The sequence below is a fragment of the Cervus canadensis genome, chromosome 33, assembly GCF_019320065.1.
Source record: "Cervus canadensis isolate Bull #8, Minnesota chromosome 33, ASM1932006v1, whole genome shotgun sequence".
Taxonomy (NCBI): Eukaryota; Metazoa; Chordata; class Mammalia; order Artiodactyla; family Cervidae; genus Cervus; species Cervus canadensis.
This window is the reverse complement of record NC_057418.1, coordinates 24,443,039-24,466,590: the sequence shown is the minus strand read 5'-3', so window position 1 is coordinate 24,466,590 and position 23,552 is coordinate 24,443,039. Positions and strand designations below refer to the sequence as shown.

At 38.6% G+C, this 23,552-nt stretch overlaps 1 protein-coding gene across 3 annotated transcripts in view; it reads left to right on the top strand.

Annotated features, from left to right (window-relative positions):
- Window positions 1-23,552, top strand: part of SYNE1 (spectrin repeat containing nuclear envelope protein 1) — a 474,926-nt gene that overhangs the window by 169,485 nt on the left and 281,889 nt on the right. For all 3 annotated transcript variants that reach the window (XM_043457157.1, XM_043457156.1, XM_043457158.1), the window contains 12 exons: window positions 481-645; window positions 2,417-2,551; window positions 5,635-5,793; window positions 5,973-6,181; window positions 7,172-7,280; window positions 9,373-9,537; window positions 11,107-11,274; window positions 12,716-12,886; window positions 13,717-13,857; window positions 17,652-17,812; window positions 19,756-19,906; window positions 23,027-23,254. In XM_043457157.1, the coding sequence (XP_043313092.1) occupies window positions 481-645; window positions 2,417-2,551; window positions 5,635-5,793; window positions 5,973-6,181; window positions 7,172-7,280; window positions 9,373-9,537; window positions 11,107-11,274; window positions 12,716-12,886; window positions 13,717-13,857; window positions 17,652-17,812; window positions 19,756-19,906; window positions 23,027-23,254 (1,962 nt within the window). The remainder of the gene's footprint in view (window positions 1-480; window positions 646-2,416; window positions 2,552-5,634; window positions 5,794-5,972; window positions 6,182-7,171; window positions 7,281-9,372; window positions 9,538-11,106; window positions 11,275-12,715; window positions 12,887-13,716; window positions 13,858-17,651; window positions 17,813-19,755; window positions 19,907-23,026; window positions 23,255-23,552) is intronic.

The window sequence follows — 23,552 nt, the reverse complement described above, 5'->3', positions numbered from 1 at the left end:
AAATTCCAAGAAGACTTGTAATTACCGCATTTCATGTCTTCACTCTTGACAAATGGCTCATCTACTGGTGTTTGGAAGCCAATCATTTTACTTCTTCTTTCTCTGATATTGTACTTCTGAGTAGCTCAGTTGGTAAAGAATCTGCCTGCAATGCAGGAGACCTGGGTTTGATCCCTGGGTCGGGAAGTATGCTGGAGAAGGAAATGGCAACCCACTCCAGTACTCTTGCCTGGAGAATCCCATGGACAGAGGAGCCTGACGGGCTATAGTCCATGGGATCACAAAAAGTTGGACACGACTGTGTGACTTTTTTTTTTCTCTGATATTGATTAATATTTAAAAGGGTTGATTATTCTCATCATAATGACATGTATTCCTTACAAGTGTTTTTTGAAAGAAGCACTACTCTTTAACAAATGACATTTGCAATGACTGGAGATTGATATCCCTTTATGATTATTATTATTATTTTTAATCAAGAATATGGTAAAGAAAACTGGAGATTGGAAGAAACATGTGGAAACCAACAGCCGCTTGATGAAGAAGTTTGAGGAGTCTCGAGCCGAGTTGGAGAAGGTGCTGAGGGTCGCTCAGGAGGGCCTGGAGGAAAAGGGGGACCCGGAAGACCTGCTGAAGAGACACACAGTGAGTGCATCCCACGTGGGCCCTTAAGGACACGAGGACGTGAGCAAGCCATCTTGGATACAAAATAAAAAGAGTGTAATGATCTCATACAGAGAAGCAGAGAGAGACAGGAAGAGAGACACAGAGGGAGGGAAAAAGAAGAAAATGGAGGGAGAAGAGGAGGGAGGGAAGAAGGAGGGGGAAAAGAGAAGGGGAGAAAGGGAGGGGAGGGGGAAAGGGCGAAATGAGTCAGGAGAGCAGGAACTTGTTAGATACGAGACCCCAAGAAATGACAGCAAAAAGAACCTCAGAAGCAGTTGATAAGCTGCCCTATAATTGGCCGTTCTTGAGCCCCTGGAGTAGCAGAGAGCCATAGGAGAGATAATTCAGACTCTCCAAACTACCAATTCATTATTTAGCTGAAACACTCTTTCATGACCAGCATATGCTTCCTAAGAGAGAGAAGTTTAGGGGGATGGCTAAGTCTTTGTGCTTATATCATAACTCTGCCGTATCACTCATGGTATAGGTGCCATGTCACTTGAAGTTTGGTAGCTGATCTACAGCTTGAGCCAGTATTGTGAAGCCATCTCCCTGTTAATCATACTCATTTAAATTATATCGGTATTGAGTATCGGTAATTAATTTTTTTTTCGGTAATTAAATTATATTGAGTATCGGTATTAAATTATATCGGTATCGGTAATCTCTTAAATGGTGTGTGGAGATGATTCCCTCTGACAATGTATACTTTTTTCCTGAAATTTCAGTGGATATTTATGTAAGCCATGCTCTCAGATGATGAATGCAATGCGTTTGTCATGCAGCTGATGAATTTAGGTTTGATGTCTATGACCATCCAACATCTTGTTCAAATTTATACACCCCTACTCTGCTGTTCTTTCTTTTGAATCACTGTGGCTTCCCAGCATACATAATCCTAAGACTTTGTGAGACTTAGCCATGTGTATTTGTGCATGTGTTGTATTCATCTGCCCAGGCTACCATAAAAAAATACACAGATTGGGTGGCTTAAGCAATAGGAATTTATTTTCTCAGTTCTGAAAGCTAGAAGTCTGAGATTAGGGGACTAGCCTGGCTGGGTTTTGGCGAGGACTCTTCCTGATATGCAGATGGTTACCTCACTGTGTCCTCACATGGCAGAGATGGGTAGAAGGGAAGATCTTCAATGTCTCTCCTTGAAAAAGGGCACTAATTCTTTCATGAGAGGCCCACCCTCAGATATCATCACACTGCATGTTAGGGCTTCAACATATGGCTTTGGTGGGATGGGACAGTGGGGAGGGGGCAACACAATTCAGTCCACAGTTTGTATGCTTGGTGTGAATGCAGAAATGGCTCATAATGAACCAGCAAGGCCTGGAACACACTGCAGTTAGGGAGTGAGGGATTGTGAGGTCTAGTCCTGGCTTCCACTCAGCTCTCCTGACTTTTGCCAAAGAGGAACTAAAACTCTGTTCCTGTGGGATCAAGTTTTTAAGATCTCCCATTGGCTCTCTAGAAGATTCTATCAAATTTGAAAACTGCAGATGTTTTTCTAAAAAATAAAAAAGTCCTGGTTCAATTTCAGATTCAATGGCTTCTGGTTCATCACTGTGGATAATTATAGTTTGCTCCTGAAAACAAAATGGTAGTTGCCCAGAAGGTTTGAAGAGGGCAGCAGCTGGCTAAGAGGCTTGTTTAGAGGCATGACTGCTTCACTGTCTGGTGTCTGATGCTGCCTTTTATTCTGGCTGACACTCGTGACCACTCTCCCCCTTGTCCACGCCAGGAGTTTTTCAGCCAGCTGGACCAGAGGGTGCTCAATGCTTTCCTGAAAGCCTGTGATGAGCTCACTGACATTCTCCCCGAGCAGGAGCAGCGGGGCCTGCAGGAAGCCGTCAGAAAGCTCCACAAACAGTGGAAGGTGAGTCAGGACCTCACGGGAAGGTCGTGTATCATGGATGAGAAGAGAGAACATGAGGGTGTGAGGGTTCAATGGTCAGAGAAATTTAGAAACCAGGGAATGTTATCATAGTTTTTCATCCCTTTCCCATTGAAAAAGTGGAACTTGAACAAAACGGGATAAGATGTGATAGAATTTTGCTTTTCCTGTTTTCTTAAAGATTTTAAAAATTTATTTTACATGCGGTTGCCCTGGATCTTCTTTGCCGCATGTGGGCTTTCCCAAGTTGCGGTGAGCAGGGGCTACTCTCTAGCTGGCCGTGCACGGGCTTCTCGCTGCAGCAGCCTCTCTTGTTGCAGGGCTCAGGCACTAGGGCACTCTGGCTCGGTGATTGTGGCACACAAGCTTAGTTGCCTAGTGGCACGGGGGATCCTCTGGACCAGGGATTGACCCCATATCCCCTGCATTGGCAGGCAAAGTCTTTAACCTCTGGGTCACCAGGGAAGTCCTGCTTTTCCTATTTTTAAGTATCATCAATTTCATTATATTACTTAAGAGTATGCTTTATTTTCCTGATTATTTTTGGGGACAGGAACATCAAGGCATTTAACTTTTTCAGCGACATTTCATAAACTGTTTCCATCTTAGTTATATTAGGTATGCTATTGAAATGACAAGAAATGTTCCTTATAATTTCAGTAGCATGATGTGTGAAATACATCATATATATGAAATATATATTCTGTATTCATATCTCATATGAATACATATGAAAGCATCATATATATATTATGTATGAAAGTATGAAAGTGTTTAGTTGCTCACTCATCTCTGACTCTTTGTGACCCCATGGACTGTAGCCCACCAGGCTCCTCTGCCCATGGAAATCTCCAGGCAAGAATACTGGAGCGGGTAGCCACTTCCTTCTCCAGGGGATCTTCCTGACCCAAGGATAGAACCCAGGTCTCCTGCATTGCAGGCAGATTCTTTACCATCAGAGTCACCAGTGAAGTCCCATATATTATATATATTTGTATATAAAGTATGCAATTATGTACTATTTATATAGATAGGTATATACATGTATGTATAGGTATATATACATATAGGTATATGCATATAGGTGTACATATATATTACATATAGGTATATATATACACCTATATGTTTGAGGTTTTCAAGGATTTTGTCATCTGGTTTAGATTGTTATGATCTGAAACATAAATGAAAACAGTTTACTGGTTAAAGATTCGGTGATGAACAAAGAATAATCCTTTCCCTCCAGAGAACTTAGAGTCCAGTAAGGAAGATAATTAGTTGCAAAATAATAAAAGTACAATACATAATAAGTTCCAAAAAGTGTAAGTAATACATTGATGAAAGCTTTGAAAGAGAGAAGTGGACCACTTGGACAGCAGAGAAGAAGGCAGGTAATTAGTTTTGAGCAAGGACCTTAAAGAAGCGGCAGGGGTCAGGGGGCGGCAGGGAGGAAAAAAGCAAGCTGCAGGGTGTGCCCGGGGCACACACGTTCCACTGGGCTCAGTGCGACCGGAGTGTCTTGCGTGGGCTTGTCACATGGAAACCGACTTCAGAATCTGCATGTCAGGGGAAGCAGCTGTAAGTGACGGGGCCCTTTGAAGGTGTCATCCTCGGGGCAGACTGGAGGAAGCGACTCCAGCAGCAGACTCACAAGTGATGCTCTGAGGGAATACTGAACGGTGAATTTTATATGCGTTAGCTGAAGGAGTCATGAGATCCAGAAAGCAGGCAGCTAGAACACTGTCCATCAGCTTGTGTCACTTTCGGGATTTTGTTTTTCTAACCCCAGTAACATAGGATAAAAAGTTCAGCCTTTTGCATAAGAAAAACACAATTAAAGAAATACCTTTTTATATAGATAACCAACAAGAACCTGCTGTATAATGCAAGGAACTATAATCAATATTATGTAACAATCTATAAGGGAAAATAATCTGAATATATATGTATATATTTATATATATATATGTGTAACTGAATCACTTTGCTGTACACCTCACATTGTAAATCAGTTATGCTTCAATAAAAATAAAAAAGAAATACCTTTTTACTTGCTAAATTTGATTTTTTTTAAAAAAAGGATGCTTAAAGAAATTCAAGCTTTTAAAGTTGTCTTTTAGGTTTAACATTATCAAAAATGTACTGTGGAATAGAGACTATAATTGAAGGCTGTATTTTATTTTACATACACACATACATTGAGTTCTCCGGGATATAATCTGTCCTAGTCTTTCCAAAGCCTTAACTCATTTTTCTCATCAGTTATCGCAGTGTTTTATTTTAAAGGTAATCTTTTAAATGCCATAGGAGACAAGTAGGCTAAAAATAAATTGTACAACTAAAGGGAATGATGAAGCTTATACTTGTATCAAAGAAGAATGTAAAAAGCTCCCCATTGTCAGGATGCCATTGTTGTGTGCTGGCTTGCTTCTTTTCTTAGTGTATACTCCGAGGAAAAGAGGACATGGCAGGTGGTCGGAGCCGTGGGCTGCTTAATCCTGGCTTTTTCACTAATGAGGTTTCCTTGAGCACCCCCTCAACCCCTGTGCAGTGAGCATAAAATCTGTCCTTCCTACCTCATAGGGCTGTTGACAAAATTTAAAAGGACACATGCCAGGGAGAGGCTATATGGAATCAGTGTGTGATTTAGAATCAAATCCAGCTTTTCTACTTAACCTTGAGCCTCAAGGGTCTGATCTTTAAAATAGGAATATTAATACTGCATAGGGCTACTGTAAAAGTTAAATAGGATAATCACGTGGAAACACCCAACTCACAGCAGGCTGGAAAGGTTGGTTGTGATCCTGGTACTTGGAAAAGTACAAAGCACAGAGTCTCAATGCTGATGATAAGGTATTAAGTCACATTTGGGCTAAGCTGTCCAGGTGGTTCAGTGGTTACAAATATGCCTGCCAATGCAGGAAAGGCCAGAGAAACAGGTTCAATCCCTGGGTCATAAAGATCCCCTGGAAGAGGAACTATCTTATATTTTCTCCCACTTCAGTGGGAAATGTACATGATCAGGAATGGTATCCTATTTTTCGGACTCTTCCTATGGCATGCAGGATCTTCAAGCAGAAGCTCCATATCATTTGCTTCATCTGAAGATTGAGGTGGAGAAGAACAGGTTCTTAGCTTCTGTGGAAGAGTGCAGAGCTGAGCTGGACCGAGAGACCAAGCTGGTGCCCCAGGAAGGCAGCGAAAAGGTCATCAAAGAGCATAGGGTATGTCCCAGAAGTCCCAGTGTCCCTTCAAGTATATAACTGATGCTTGCATTTGGGTCTGAAAACACCCAATAGCTTCATTACTTTATACTGCTAGACTAGATGGGAATTGTCCATGAAAATATGGCAGTCTTGTGTGGATTCTCACAGAGATTATGTAAATGTTTATTGCTCACTAGATCTTCTTCAGTGACAAGGGCCCTCACCATCTCTGTGAGAAAAGGTTACAGCTCATTGAAGAACTGTGTCTGAAACTTCCAGTCCGGGACGCAGTCCGGAACACACCGGAGACCTGTCACGTGACCCTCAAGGAGCTCAGAGCTGCTATTGACTGCACCTACGCGAAGCTGGTGGGAGACCCAGACAAGTGGAAGGACTACACGAGCAGGTAGTTGTGGGTGGCTCCCAGAGAAGGACGTGGTCTTTCATAATTCTTTTAATTCAGACATTGTTGCAAAACAAGTCATGAAATATGTTTCATCTTACGCAATGAAGAAAATCAGATGGTATGATTGTGTGCATGCTCTGTACAAAAATGCTTCATTGAATTTAAAGAATGAGTTTCAGTTAGAAAACCAAAATGGGGCTTCCCTGGTCGCTCAGCTGGTGAAGAATCCACCTGCAATGCAGGAGACTCCACTTTGATGCCTGGGTCAGGAAGTTCCCCTGGAGAAGGGATAGGCTACCCACTCAGTATTCTTGGGCTTCCCTAGTGACTCAGCTGGTAGAGAATCCACCTGTAGTGCAGGAGACCTGGGTTTGATCCCTGGGTTGGGAAGATCCCCTGGAGAAGGGAATGGCTACCCACTCCAGTATTCTGGCCTGGAGATTTCCATGGACTATATAGTCCATGGGGTCGCAAAGAGTCAGACACGAATGAGCAACTTTCACTTTCAGTCAGAAACAAGAGGGAAGCACATTATTTCCAGGTGACCCAGATGTTGTCTCTTTGAATCAGAATTAGGCAATCTCTTTCTCTCTGATTTCCTCATGTCACCGCGAAAGGGACTTCTGCCTCTTTGGGTTTCTGTCTCTGGTGGAGACGCATGAGGTCAGACCTCGGGTGTACCTTCCTCACTTCCATGTGCCCAGACTCTGAGATGCATCTTCCTCCACCACTGAGCTCCATCTGCTCTGCTTTCCCTTTGGTTCAAGTGAGTGAGCCCAGGGGCAGCCTCTTCTGCCTTGAGCTTCATGTGAAAGGAACCATTGCCAGGAAATTTGTTAATCAGTTTGCTAATGAGTTGAATGCAATGTGTGAATCCATTTTCTCATCAGTTGATTATCAAATTTCCATGCATAAATTCAAAATGGAAAATATATTCTAACCCTGGGGATATTTTCTCCCTTTAATAAGAAAATACCTGTGTTATTTCAGAATTTATGAGTTCTCCTCTTGGATATCTGCAAAGGAGACCCAGTTAAAGGGGATCAAGAATGAGACCATTGATACTGCTAATCAAGGAGAAGTTAAACGTGCTGTGGAGGTAAGTTCTGGGCCACTTTTTTTGTTACTAGAAAATAACTATTAATAAAAAAAAAATAATGGCAACAGTCTAACTGATGTCTTGTTTTCTTTCTATAAAAAAATTTACTTCCTAAAAAAAAAAAATTGACTTCCTGAAAATTGTCTTAAAATAAGTCTCCCCCTGTTTCTGTGGAGAACTGCAGGGGTGTTCTTTGTGGAATCATTGTTAGTTCTGAGATTTAGTCATGTTCAGTGGTACCTCTAATGCCTCTTTAGCTAATGGGGAATCTTGAGAGGAAAATTGTATGCATGGGCGTACAACACAGTGGAGATCAAGAATAGTCATGGAAAACAAGAACACTGCCGGTTTTTGTACATTTTCAGCCACTCAAAAGCTGGATTACAGAAGATGAGAGAACTGGGCATGGTCTCTTAAGTATCGTTTCTATGTCACTTGCAGCTTGGATTGGATCAGTCCCTGTGAGCAAGGGTGCTGCCTGATAAACCCAGCCAGGGCGACAGAACCTCAGGCCTGAATCCAGTTTGCAGTCTGTGAATGGCACACAGCATCCCTCTCCCTCTTATCTTGGCTCTTAGCTTTGTAGACACGTGCTGTTGTGAATGTTATTTATCTTTCGGTACTTTGAACCACTGCAAGTCACAGAGTTGTTGATGAGAATATATTGTGTTATTTGGTTGCAAAGTCGTGTCTGACTCTTTGGTGACCCCAGGGACCTTAGACCACCAGGCTTCTATATCCATGGGATTTCCCAGGCAAGAATACTGGAGTGGGTTGCCATTTCCTTCTCCAGGGAATCTTCCCCACCCAGGAATTGAACCTGAGTCTCCTGCATTGGCAGGAGGGTTCTTTTCTGCTGAGCCACCAGTGAAGCACTGATAAGAATGTTATTTCCTTTCTATTCCCATCCTCTGATTTTCATTTTTCCCTATTAAAATTATAATCCCTTGACATGCTAAAGGTACTCAACAATACCATGTCCATCTGTAGACGGACGTCTATATTTTCTCTTGGTTGCTGTTATAATACCAGAAAGTTCACATCTTGGAAAGAAAAAACCACTTGCTTCTAAAACCAACTATTTCCTCTGCAGGTATTGGCCCTGTAAGACCCTCTTGTAGCAGCACAAGCAGTCAGCTCTCAGCTACCCAAAGCAGGTGCAGGAGGGAGAGGCAGCCCCAGGCACCATTCCCCCGGTCCCCAGTCCTACAAGGGCTGATGCCTGAGGTCTTTCTGGTATCGTCTTGGCCAGTCAGCCTTCTCTTCCTGGATTAGAGCTGAGCGCCTGTTTGTGCACCTTACTCTCTGGGGTACTGACTTCCAAAAACCAACCAAAGTGAAACATAAAATATGAGCTAATGAAGTTAAAATAGATCGTTGTGCTCAGCCGCTCAGTCGTGTCTGACTCTGCAGCCCCGTGGACTGTATCCCACCAGGCTCCTCTGTCCGTGGCACTTTTCAGGCAAGAATACTGGAGTGGGGTTCCATTTCCTACTCCAGGGAGTCTTGCCAACCCAGGGATCAAACCCGCATCTCTTGTGTCTCCTGCACCGGCAAGTGGATTCTTCACCACTAGCACCATACATCTTTAGAGCATCCATAATAATATTCACCAAGTAAATTCTTCAATGAAAGAAACCCACTAATTTAAAAAAGGACTCTGTCAATTTCTTTTTTTTTTTTTTCCAAAAAAATAGTGTTCCTTCCAGCTCGCAGAAAATGAGGTGAAAAAGTATATGTTATAATTCCCAGTTCTGGTGTCACATATTCTACAGTACTTTTGGAAGCATCTTTGTTATGATCAAGGACATATCTGTAAATATGTAGACATCTAGTTACAGAGGGAATTTTTCAGTATAGAGAACACTGATTTTACACATTGGGTTTTGGCATTGGGGAAACAGTTCCTCCTAGCATTCACAGACTTTGGTTAAAGACGTGAACAAAAAGTGAAATAAGTAGGCATGTTGGTGAATGAATGTCTGGCTCCTCGACCTCCGTGTTACAAACCTTCTTAGGTTGAGTTCTTTCTTGCTGGAAAGTTATGATTCACAGTTGTATTTTGCTCATCAAAAGTGTTCTTTCATTCCAGGAGATAAGAAGTGGTATTACCAAAAAAGGGGAGACTCTCAGCTGGCTGAAATCCAGGCTTAAAATTCTGATTGAAGTTTCTTCTGAGGATGAAGCCCAAAAGCAAGGAGATGAGCTGGCAAAATTATCTAGTTCTTTCAAGGCTCTCGGGACTTTGTTGTCAGAGGTAAACTATTTATTCACACTCTAAATGGAAGCTCTGGATGAAGAGTCTGGAAGGTTCCTTTGGGTTTCAGTCTAACAAATAATTTTATTTGAAATGTGTATTACTAGTTTAAACTGAATGGTTATAACAGACACTTATATATATGAAGATTGGTGGGAAAGATGAGCAGAATCTTTGCTTTGTGGTCTGTACCATTATTGGATATGTTATTAATAGTTCAGGTTCACCACCTATATTTAAAGAGCAAAGCTTCTAAATCCATACTTTCACTAGAAGCATTATTTCATGGTCAGTTTCAGGTAAATTGCAGAGATTAAGAACCTAGGTTTGAGAGTCAAATAAGCCCACTGGTACAGTTTAACTCTGATACCCCATTTCCTACATCACCATGAGCTTAAAATGGATAAAAATACCCCAAAAGTTAACTTCAAGAATTGAATGCAATACTGTATGTACTTAGTAAAGTGCCTGAAGTGAAGTAAAAGTCACTCAGTCATGGCCAACTCTTTGCAACCCCGTGGATTATATAGTCCCTGGAATTCTCCAGGCCAGAATATTGGAGTTTGGGGTAGCCTTTCCCTTCTCCAGGGGATCTTCCCAACCCGGGGATTGGACCCAGGTCCCCCGGTTGCAGGCAGATTCCTTACCAGCTGAGCCACAAGGGAAGCCTGTGCAGTGCCTGGAACAGAGTAGATAAGTGACGCTGTGCTGTGCTTGGTCATCTCTGACTCTTTGTGACCCCATGGACTGTAGCCCACCAGGCTCCTCTGTCCAGGGAATTTTCCAGACAAGAAAACTTGAGTAGTATTTCCTACATTTCCTACTCCAAGGGATCTTCTTGTCCCAGGGATTGAAACTGCATCCGTTGCACCTCCTGTGTTGGCAGGAGGATTCTTTACCACTGAGACACCTAAGAAGCCCAAATAACTGATAGCTAATAATAGCAACCCATTCATGTTGAGCCAGCAGGCTAGTAAAACCTCTTTTAGGCAAGATCTACTCACTTTAAACTTCTTTATATACATTTCAATGTTTATAGTTCTTTGTATACTATACAAGACCATATATTTCATTTCTAGTAAGGCCACATCTGGCTTCCCTGGTGGCTCAGCGGTAAAGAATCTGCCGGCAATGCAGAAGTTTCAGGAGATGTGGGTTTGATCCCTGAGTCAGGGAGATTCCCTGGAGGAGGGCATGGCAACCCACTCCAGTATTCTTCCCTGGAAAATCCCATGTACAGTGGCGCCTGGCAGGGTACAGTCCATAGGGTCACAGAGTCAGACACAACCAAAGCAACTTAGCATGCACACACAAGGCCACATTTACCCTTAGCAAGAATATTTGTACTGACCAAGTTGTCCTACAAATCTGATGACTTTGTATTTGGGAAGATAATGTAAGAATGTAAAGTACAGCAAATAGTTATCAGGATTTCTTGAAATCATTTACAAACTTGCATAGAAAAAATAATCATTTGGATGACTTATAGTTCCCTGATTCTGAAAGATCTGAAATTTTCTACAGATATTCCTAATCTAACAGTTTGACTGATTTTTCATGAAAATCTAGGTTGAAAAGATGTTAAGCAACTTTGGAGACTGTGTCCAGTACAAAGAAATAGTCAAAAGTTCCCTGGAAGAGTTAATCACTGGCTCTAAAGAAGTCCAGGAAGAAGCTGAGAAGATCTTGGACACTGAAAATTTGTTTGAAGCACAACAACTACTCCTTCATCACCAGGTAGAATGCCTCTTTATTCTGGGGCATTTATGCAAAGTCGATTAGTTACTGAGTACCAGACAGATGAAGAGTAAGGCAATCCACTGACTTGAGCAGGGAAGATGGGGAGCTTGGGAAGGAACTCAATCAAATAGTTAAAAGAACTTGGCACGTCTGTTCTCCTTATTAAATATTTAATATTTCAGAATATCTTGCAAGAAAAATCCTTAGCCAGTGTGATTTGATGATACCAAAATGTTCAAGGAAAATTGTGGAAGGAAAATTGATTTAGCTATGAAAACCTTCATAAAACACTAAATTATCCTTTTCTTAATAGAGAAGGAAAGCATAAACAAACCATCTCATATTTGAGATGACTATTCTTTTATTACATGATAATCTTTGATCTTCAGTTTACAACTTTGACTACATCCTGGTTTGGGAAATTATAACATGAAGTACCAGTCCTTTCTAAAGAGTGTGCTCCCACAAAGGATTAAAACTGGAACTAAAGAAGTTCTGGAACGTGTATTGATAATTAACAATTTTAATCAGCTTTACTTGTCAAATTCAACAGAAGTGAAAGTATGATTCACATTAATCTAATGGCAGAATTTTAGTTAACTTAATGTATAGGAAAATGTTAAGTAATTGTCTATGTAATAATATATCAAAATGGAAGTTGCATTGAAGTAGTTGTAAAAGAGCAGCCTTTAGACTTCAAAAAAGTGCTTAGTGCTATATTGTTCTCAATCACTGGTAAAAGTGTTGTTTGGGTTTCAGTTTATTTTAAATCAGAGAAATATGAAATTATAGATATTCACAGTAATATATTAATATTAAAACTCTTCATTTCTTGAACCAACTGCCTGGTTATATGGTGTGTTTACTTTGTGAAAATCCATAAGTTGTATTTTGAGATTTGTGTACCATTTTTGCTTGTACATACTTCAATAAAATATTTATTTTAAAACACACCTTTCCTCAGATATCTTAGCGTATTAATAATTCTGAATATACCCTGGACTTAAATCTCTTCATATTAGCATTTTTACAGCATGATTGATTTTTAAAAATTGGAATTGGGGCTCTGTGTTTTTAGGCAGAATATAGTTCTTCAAGGAGAATTATGTCAAATGACTAGTTTTGCCAGATTCCATCTGGGGTATTGCACAAACGATTACATGTTGTCTAAATCTGCACACAATTAAAACACTCAGGCCAAATTAATTATGTTGTTTCCCATTAAAAAGCATAAAATATTAAATAATGCCCATCTTTGACTATCACAGAGCCTTCATTACCATCTTAACTCTCCATCTTAAGTTTAAAATGCAGTTTAGGTCCCTGCTCAGGAGATTTTACCTTTCTGTACCTCCATTATAGCGTGGGTGTTTATGTCCCTACTTAGTTGCTTAAGAGAGTTAACATTTCTATCCATCTGTTGAACAAATGCTTCCAGCAAAAGACAAAGAGGATCAATGCAAAGAAGAAGGACGTGCAGCAGCAGATCGCGCAGGCTCAGCAGGGAGAAGGTGGGCTGCCTGGGCGAGTCCAAGAAGAGCTGCGGAAGCTGGAGAGCACCCTGGACGGTGTGGAGCACAGTCGGGAGAAACAGGAGCGCCGCATCCAGGTAGCAGACCGGAAGTTACATCATAGGCTGCACTAACTTCCGGGTCACAGGTTACCTCTCCTACTAGCGGAAGCAAACATTTATCATTCCTGCCTCTGAGGTGCCAGCGTTCTGTTAAACACTTCCATGAGTGATCTCTTTTAATCATAGCATCAGCTTTGTGAGATGGGTACTGTAATTACCACATTTTCCAAGACTGGATGCTTAAAAATAGAGAGTTTGAGGATTTTCCCTGAAATCAGAGAGTAGCGATCAATAGTAAAGCTAGGATTTGAATCCACTCTTGTCTGAATCCAGAAATTTGCTGCTGGATAATTTCACTTTTCTGGACAGTGTAACAGTCACATCTTTATGATTTATTGTGCCTTTAACACATACAAGTTAATGTGTTCTTGGATTTTTATTTCCACCTACTGACTGCCCACTCTCTTCCTGTGTGTCTCTCTCTCCCTTCTTCCTGCTGTCTCTCCCTTCTCTCTTCTATCTTCCCTTTAATCCTTTATTTTCTTGAGACATATTGAAGGGTTTCTTTCCTTTGTCCCCTACCTACTGTTAAGTAATATCCTTAGATTCATAGGACTTTGTAGCAGATAGAAAATTTTGAGTCCTAGGCCACATATCCTCTTTTTGAAGGTGAACTGAGACTCAAGAAGGGAAATTCTTATAGAAGGTGCAAGGATGATCTTTAGTCATTAATGTAGTCATTTGACATTTGAACTGAGAGTTAACTGGAAGTTCACAGCCTAACAAATAAATGAAAATTTGACTGTATTTTGTGAGGCATTCTGATAATTCTTAACATGATATATTGTTTATTTTTTCAAATTCAGGTCACATTAAGAAAATGGGAGAGATTTGAAACAAACAAAGAGACAGTGGTCAGATACCTTTTTCAAACAGGTTCCAGCCATGAGCGCTTCTTGAGTTTTAGCAGTTTGGAAAGCTTATCTTCAGAATTGGAACAGACAAAGGTATATTGGCACGACCATATAGTCCTTTGGTAACCTTAATTCCCATGAAAAGCTGTTTCTACTTCATCATGTCATTAATTATTGTAATTATTCATTCAGTCAATTCTTATTGTTTATGGTTCACTCTTCAGTACATTGGTCAAGTTACTCTGGGGAATGAAAAATAAGATTTAAACATCAAGATGTAAGAGCAAGTTTTCATTAAAGTGGAAAATGATTAGTTTCCTAGTAGATGAAGAAAGTTATAAAACCTCTTTCTGAAGGCAGTGATATTTTTAACTGAACTTTGAAGGGCAAAGGAGACAGAAAAGCAGAGTATGGGGCAGAAAACCAGCATTCCTTGTAACAGGAAACGCCATGAAGTATTAAAGTGTGAGAAATGGGAATTTGCTGTTGTAAAGCAGAAACAGGGAAGTGAAGTTTTAAAGGAAATTGGGACTACATCACAAAGACTCTTGAAGGTCTCTAGCATTACTCTCTACCCTTAAAGGTTTGTAAGAAAGAGAGTCACATGACCAAAAGAGCTGAACTTTAGGGAGATGAGTTTTTAAGCTGATGTAGAACTTTGAAAGGGTAGAAGTCTGGAGTCATGGGTTCTAATTATAAAGTCATTCATTGCTTGAGTACATGAATAGGAACATTAATTAGGGTAATGGGGATGGCAATGGATATATAAGGACAGATATAAAAGGGACAGAGTGAAGGAAGAGAGGATGATACCCAAGGTGCTGAGCCTGACAGAGATAATGGTAGCAAGACAGGAAATTGGGTTAGCTGTTAGTAGAGGAAGATGATAAAGTCACATTTACTATTTGCTGATCTAATTAGTTGATGGCTATCATTTTCTTTAATCACCAAAATAGTCCTTAGAGATAGGTACTGTTATTAATCACGTTGTATAAATGAGAAGATATAGGGTACAAAATTGTTACTGAATTTATCCTAGATCTTGGGATTACTAATTGGTGAGGTTGGGATTCAAACTCCAGAGCTCTGAGTCTAGAGCCCATAACTTCATATATAACTGTATTATATTTTCACTAAAAAAAAAAAAAAAAACTGAGCTACTTTACTGATTGTTTATATATGCTGCTGCACAAGTGTATGACAGCTGAAATAATTGTTCTCTATTTCTTTGTTTACTTATTGTTAATACAGCTTTTATATCTGTTGTGATCCTTGAGTGGCTCTGCTGAGGAACTTGAGGGTTTTCTGTCTGCCACTGCGTGTTTATAGCAATGTCATGTTTAGTCTTCATAACAATGTTTTACTGTTGAGGAAATGGGGATTCAGATTTATATGGCTCAAACACCTAAGAGTTATATGGCTGAAGACCTAGCTGATGTCAAAATCCGTTATCTACTCCTGCTTCCTGCCACCACTCATGTCTTCTTAGGATTTAGAGATAAAGCCTTGTAACAGTATTCTAGTTTTATTTAATTTGGTTTTTGTCAGCATCATTCTGTTCTTCAGATTTCTCTGCATTGTGCTTTCCCCATGTATAGCTCCCACAAAATGCTCTTCAATTGAATGTGTATTTTTGTTGTTGTTCAGTTGCTAAGTCTTGTCTGACTCTTTGAAACCCCATGGACTGCAGCGTGCCAGTCACCTCTGTCCTTTACTATCTCCCGGAATTTGCTCAAATTCATGTCTACTGAGTTCATTCTGCCGTCTAACCATCTCATCCTCTGCCACTCTCTTCTCCTTTTGCCTTCAATCTTTTCCAACATCACAGTCTTTTCAAATGAGTCAACTCTTTGCATCAAGTGGCCAAAATATTGGAGCTTCAGCTTCAGCATCAGTCCTTCCAATGAATATTCAGAGTTGATTTCCTTTAGGATTGACTGGTTTGATCTCCTTGCAGTCCAAGGGACTCTCAAAAGTCTTCAGCACCACAAGTTTTGAAAGCATCAACTCTTTGGAATGTATATAAGCATTTTCAAACATAACTCTGCTTTCTCCATTTTTTTCTGGGTTCTGAAAAACACTAGGGGGAAAACACTGTTTTACACTTCTGATTTTATTCATGGGGTTCTGCTATTATTCACAGTTTCACAGTTGAATCTGCAATGACTCTGACTTCACATATAGTGATAGCATTTAATAATTTAATAGATGCTTATAACCACAGAATTTAATGTTGTGACAGTACATACTGTATTTTAGGATATTATAAATGTCTCTGCCATAAGGAAGCTGTACTTACTGGTTTTTTATTCTTCAAATTGCAGGGTACTTCTCTGAAGTAATGTTGATAATTTCTATGAGGACGTTAAATCTTTCAAACATGAAGATGCAGTAGTATTATGTAGTAACTATTTTATATTGCATTATGTAATAATTGTGAGAGGTGCTATGTAAGAAAGGGCAGCTATCAGAAGTTTGATTTTTCAAAATAATTTACATTTCTTATTTAAGAGAGAGGAGTTTATGATCAAAATGTAAACCTTCTCTGACATAATCCAGGAGAAGAAATGAGATGCTAAGTTACTCAAAATTGTCTCTGGGTTTACCTTTCCTAATTCAGTATTCAGTAGATTTACCTGGCAAAATTGAGACAACTAAAATTTACTGGTACCTCAAATATATTAATTTTTGAGTTAGGATAGTTCACTATTATTGAAAATCAGTGTGTGAACTTCATAAACGATTTTGTCCTCAACTTTATGTGATGGACATAGAAAGAATGATAATAGGTACGTGTCAGAGCGCCAGGTACTTAAAAATTAAATTACTAGTGAAATGCTAACAAGGACCTTAGTGAGAATAGTTTTACTATCTGCATTTTATATAAAAGAGCCTGAAAAATAATTGTCCAGAGTCAAACAACTAGTAATTAGCAAATCCAGAATCCTAGTTTGGGTTTGACTGGTTCAAAATTTTTCTTCTTTCCCTTGTGTAGTACGTGGATATATGGTAGATAAGATTTAACAGCATCAAGATCAGTTTATAGCTCTTTTCAGAAAGCTAGTTAACAAAATGTTTCTTTAAAGATCAGTGATACTCTGTATTGACCAAAATATCCTTCAATTAAATAAACAAGTATTCATAGGTACCGGAGAAGGCAATGGCACCCCACTCCAGTACTCTTGCCTGGAGAATCCCATGGACAGAGGAGCCGGGTAGGCTGCAGTCTATGGGATCGCTCAGAGTCGGACATGACTGAGCGTCTTCACTTTCACTTTTCACTTTCATGCATTGGAGAAGGAAATGACAACCCACTCCAGTGTTCTTGCCTGGAGAATCCCAGGGACGGGGGAGCCTAGTGGGCTGCCGTCTATGGGGTCGCACAGAGTTGGACACGACTGAAGTGACTTAGCAGCAGCAGCAACATTCATAGGCACTGGTCTAGAAGTCTGTTATCTTTATGACCAAAAAAAAAAAGCAATCACTGTTGACCATTGTCTAACTAGCCTGCAATAAGCTGATATAGGCATGTACAAGTTAATTATTATCATGCAGCTAAGAATTTTAAACAGTAAACACAAACCAAGTGACCGTTGAGTCAATGTTTTTTGGGGAATTGTTGGATAAATATGAAAGTAGTTCTCCAACTACAAAGGTCTGGTTGTGGTATCACTTATATAAAAGGAAAATAATTTAACAAAGGGTCTATTTTGGCCATAATGAAAATGTCTGTTTTATTGATAGAAGTATCATATGCCAGTATTCATACATGTTTGAATCTATCTATTCATCTCTCCATCTATTCTGGTGAGACTGTATGTTCAGTTTATTTGAGGGCAGAGTTTAACAGAAGAGGCTGCCTTTACAATTATAATATCTTTTTTTAGGAGTTTTCTAAACGAACAGAAGGTATTGCAGTCCAGGCTGAGAATCTTGTAAAGGAAGCTTCAGAGATCCCACTTGGGCCCAAGAATAAGCAGCTGCTTCAGCAGCAGGCCAAGTCAATCAAGGAGCAAGTTAAAAAATTAGAAGACACCCTTGAAGAAGAGTATGTGCTTGACAAGTCCTAGACTTTCTTCTCTGAGATTGTTTCATAACGCTCTTTCCTGTATATTGTATTCAAAACATTCTTTCAAAATCAAAGTGTTTGTGTATTTCAGCATGTTTTGAGGAAGCAACTTGCAGTTCAAAGGAAAGCACCGGCAATAGAGAATCCAACATCTATAAGTGAGGGACATGGTTTTTGCATTGTAAACTGATTCTGTTCATGAGAAAGCCATATCTATAAAATTCAAGTGGCCTTTGTACACTGGAAAGGAGAATCTCAAAAAAGAACCAAGATTTAAAATGTTTTTTTTTTTTTTACTGTGTTTTTCTGCTGTCACCGGTTAGAGGGAAGGGTAGATTTTTAGTTGTGTAGATTCTAGGTCTAAACACATAGACCAAGCATCTCCAACTCCAGGAAGCTCACAGAGCTTACTTACAGTGCCTCAATATTCAAATTGTCACTGATTGTATACTATTTCCAAAAATTAACTCCAAAAATATATTTTTAAACATTTAATGTTTAAATTCTAAAAAGAAAGAAATTATAGTTTGGCCTATGGTATCCTGTTATGTACAAAACAGACACACACACAAATTTGAAGGGGATAAACATATGGCCAATAATCAAAATAATACAGCTTAGCGGTTCTATTTGAAAGGTTATTTAGTGGCATATCACCAACATGTATTATTTTTAAGGTATAGGGCATAATTTCTAAGATGGGTTTAAAATGCAAAATTTGTTTTTAATACCATGAATATCTTAAAATTAATGTTGTACATTTATCTAAACTTTAAAATTTGTTAAATAATTTATTTAAAACAAATTATGACTTAAAACTTTAATATTATCTATTGCGTAGAAATAGTGAAACAGTTTATTAGAAAGGAAACTACATCTATCTATATTAGAAATATCCTTTTGAATCTGTATTTCATTAAAAAGTTGCAATATAATATAGCTTGCATTACCTGTGCTAATGAGAACATAGGTATATCCAGGGTATACATTTGAGATTGCAATATTATTGAATTTGACAATCATTGATGCCATTGTATCTTCCTTGATGTCTTCAAGTGCCTTTTGGTAAACAGGGAAATTCTTTTTTTTAACCCAAGGACTTAATAGTTCAATGATATCCTCTTAGTTTCCTAGTCTTTTTCTAGACTGAAAGCCATAATCTCTTGTGGTAGATATGTATAACTGCCACATGGTTATATATACATAATTAATACAAACTGGGAACCTATAGTTGAAATTTTATTCACTAGATTTATTACAAATAAAGCCCAAGTTGTCTAAAAGCAGTTAGGGTGCTCATGTACAAGAATTTATAAAGTCTTTTGGAATCAAGATCATCCAGACTCTAAGAATAGCTGAAATTGTGATAGATAATGGATTGCAGGCTTCACTCTAATAATAGAAACAGTTTCCTGCGTGACAGCATGGGATTCAGACTACAAGCTCTATCTTGATTCATAGAGATGTATTTCAGAAAGATCTTTGAGTATAAAGCATCACTAAACATCTCTCCTCTAAGAGCAAAAGGACCATGTTGGCAAAAGTGGGACTGTTAAAAACATTATGTGCACTGTAATCAAGGCGGGCAATTTACTAAAATAAGCCTTGGCAACTACTGGTCACGTGCAGTGTTTAACTAGATTATACCTGGATTCAAACCATTTGAACCCAGCAGTATTTTCTTCAAAGCACAGTTCTGTTCATAATATAGAGTAGTGCTACCTCATTCTCAGAGGAGACAGGAAGACTTGAGGACTGACTAATTCAGGTCAAAGGTGCATTGTTTTCCCCCTGTTCTAATAGTTTCAGCTTCAATGTGGTCACAAATGTCTTCACTATCCTTTCACTTGGTGATTTAAAGGGAAATGTGTTTTTCTCTATTAAAATACTGCATTTTATTTACTTAATTTGGTTAATTTTAGTATTAAAACCATGGAAATGGTGAAAAACAAGTGGGATCATTTTGGCACTAACTTTGAGACCCTGTCCGTCTGGATAACTGAGAAAGAAAAAGAACTCAATGCCTTGGAGACGTCATCATCTGCCATGGACACACAAATCAACCAAATTAAGGTGACCTGCTCACAAGTTACATTTATAATCCATCTCTAGCTTTTAAGAGCACCTTTCTTACGTTTCATCAAATGCTATATGACCCCAGGACAAATCTTTCATTGCTATGTGACTCTATTAAAATTAAATTCACACAAAATGCCGAGCTAAGAGGTCTTGACTGATACCGGGCAACGCTTAATAGATGGAATTATGTATTAATACTGACTGACTTATGCTTTCAAAGTCATTCTTGTGTGCAATATCATTAAAATGTTTTTATGGTTACATTATTCTTTTCCTTGATTTTGAATTAGCGCCATTAGAGTCCCCTGTTGATGGATTTATATGCCATGAAATATATTCATCATCTACAACCTTACTTTGTAAGAACTAGTCTAAATATCTAGCTTAAGTATTAGTAGCATTTACCCTCACCAACCACAAAGAAGGGTTCAAGAAATTGCTTTCTTTAGGTGAAGCAATCAGATTCCATTGCTCTAAGGCTGGCATTTATGACACCTTTGGGGGCGTGGACCGAGATGTTCTGATATGCTATCCCACAGTTCTCAGATTACCACGTGTTTAGACTATCATCATCCACTTCATTCAAATAGCATACGAAAAAAATGAGCTGAAAGAAATGAATTCTGAGTGTTCATTTCTCTTTCTTCTGTGCTATTTTTACACAACACATTTTCAAACTCCAGCCACTTCTTTTTCTGTCTCGGCTCATTTTTTTGGAATGGGAAAACCCTCTGCCATTTCATTCGATTAAATATAGTAAAATGAATAACAAGGTGAGGGAACGTTTCACATTATGACTCAGAAGAATTCATTGCCATGTGCATGGTGGGAGGTGCAATATGGTTTAGCTAAGATTACATGCGGGACAGATTGTGTACCAAACATCTTCAGCAGTCAAGGGTACACGGAGTTTGGTGTCTGCAGTCTAGCTTACGTCCTGTGTGATAGACTAGGAAAAACAGATACCCAGCCATTAAGGAATATCCAAGAAATATGTTTAATTTTTAAAACTGTAAAGTTGCCATTTAATCATTTTCACTAAATTCTAAGGAAATAAACAATAGTCCATTTAAATAGTTTCATCTCAAAATTTTTCTTTCAAAAAACTTTGACATAAACCCTTTTAACTTGTTTATTTTTTCTATAAAGTCACTTTTCTATTTTTTAAACCTTAATTCCACAACTTCTGAACTGCATCAGTAATCGAAAGTATCACATTGTTACTCTTTAAGAAACAAAATAATCATGTATTTTATTTTTAAGTGTATAAGCATTCAATTGTGGATTGCCATGCCATCAGGCTGGAAATACACTTTAATATTCTGATATGGCACTTTGAAAACTATCTAAAAATAAATAGGAATAACAGGGAAAAAACATATTTGCTAGAAATAAGCAAAGATAAGAGTTGAATTCATTGTACAGTGGAATTGGGGCTCATAAGTTCATGTTCTATTTCCGAACAGAAGACTGGGTTATAGGAAATATTCAAAATATGTTAACACTTGTCATAGTATTTTCACTTTAAAACAGTTTTAGGATTAAAATTAATAACGCATTTGCATGTTACCATGAAGATATCTATAATCTCATTTTTGTTCTTTATTATATGCTGTTCCAGATTGACTAATTTCTTATTCATTCCTAATTGATAACTCAAAAATGATAAGAACATTCACTGGGTTCATTTTCCATCTTCTCTTCTTGGACTGGAATTTTTCTGCCACAATCCAGCAATATAATTATATAGTTAGCATCTATGAATTTAATAATGGCATGTATTATGCTGAAAACTAAAAATTTTGATGTTAACTAAGATTATTTCACTAAGGTGTTGGAAGAGCCTAGTACAACTATTAGCACATAAAAAACTCAAAATATATTTGTTGAATTTTTGAGTAACTTTTCCAGAAAAATTATCTTAGAAGACAGCAAAACAAAGAAAAATTGTATCAATGCTCAAACAATAAGCATTCATTAGCTATATCACTTTAGTCACAAACATAAAAATACAAACAAATAAATGATGTATCCCTGGCACTAATCTGATGCCAGTTATTTCTGACTGTCTTATCTAGACAGAAGTTATTTCTTACTCTGTTGCTTCACCTGGACAGAAGTCATATATTTTTCTGGGGTAACAGTATTTTCTATTTAAACTATTTGGCACTGAACTTTGTCTGGATTTTTGGCTTTATTTTGATAGAATTATTTGGATTTTTTTCTCAGAGAAATAGTTTTTCTCTTATACATAAATAAACATCTATGTTTATAAGAAACTTCTGTCCCCAACACACACACACACGCATACACACACACACACTCTATTCTTTAGCAGTTTTCAGTCCTTTTCCTGTGCTGACTCATAGATAAAATGCCCTCGTGCCCCAAACAGATATCATAGTCTGTAGGTTCTTGACCATCAAGTCCATAGCTAGTGAATAAAGCAGTGATTCCCAGAGGGGATTCCCTGGGTCAGCAGCGGTGTATCACCCGAGATGTTGTACAGATGCAAAGGGGGCCCCACCTTAGACCCAGTGAGTCTGAGTCCCTGAGGGTGGGGCCAGTGACCCTAATATATTCCGAATTTGGACATCATTGGCATAAAGATTAGTTGGTAAACTTTAGAAGACTGGGTTTAAGTAGGAGCAGAATCAGAAAATATTTTAGTTTGGTAACATATGAAAAACTAAACTACATTCTAGGAAAATTAAATGTATATCAATATTAGCATTCCTTTGAGTTTGGGAACATACTGCTTCCCAGGCCAGTTGGTCAAAACTCTTTGACTCACAGGATAAGAAGAGAACTCTGTGTATATTCAAACAGACAGTTAAGAGTTCCTGGGACATGTTCCTGCTTCCTTCACTTCAAGCAGGGTGGATATTTCTTACTCTCCATCCAGCGAGCATGGCCACTATCAGGGTGTACCTATCCTTCCCGAACAAGGTCGGGAAACCCATGGTGTGTGTTTGTAGCTGCTCTACAATGGTGCAAATATGTTGAAATGCCAGTCAAGGAAAATTTTGCTGATTTTCTCTCTGCAGATGATTGTATCATTTCAAGGCAAGCTTGCTCAGCCTACCTTGTCATTTTTCTTGTTTTAAATATTAGGTCATGATTAAGGAAATAGAAAGTAAGATCAGCAGCATTACAGGACTAGAAGAAGAAGCTCAGTCTTTTGCTCAGTTTATTACCACTGGAGAATCTGCTCGCATCAAAGCCAAGTTAACACAAATAAGAAGATACTGGGAAGAGCTCCGAGAATATGCACAGAGTCTGCAAGGAATAATCCTGGGACATTTATCTCAGCAGAAGAAGTTTGAAGAGAATCTTAAAAAGGTAAGAATTGGCCCATGCCTGCTAAATTTACCTATTTCACATTGCATTTTATAAATCACCCAGAAATAAAGGAATAAGGGAAAAAGACACAATTTGCCAGTTCCTTACCAAGCTGTCAGTGATGATTGAGTTTATAATTTGTATGTAACCTTTTTGGGGGGAATATAAAACTGTCATTATATATTGTGTTCAGAAAGATATTATGACTTAATTACATTTCTTTCAAATAGTGGGATACATTGATTTTGGGATTCTTAAAAATTTATTTTATCATCACGTTGAAAGTTATCCCAAAGAA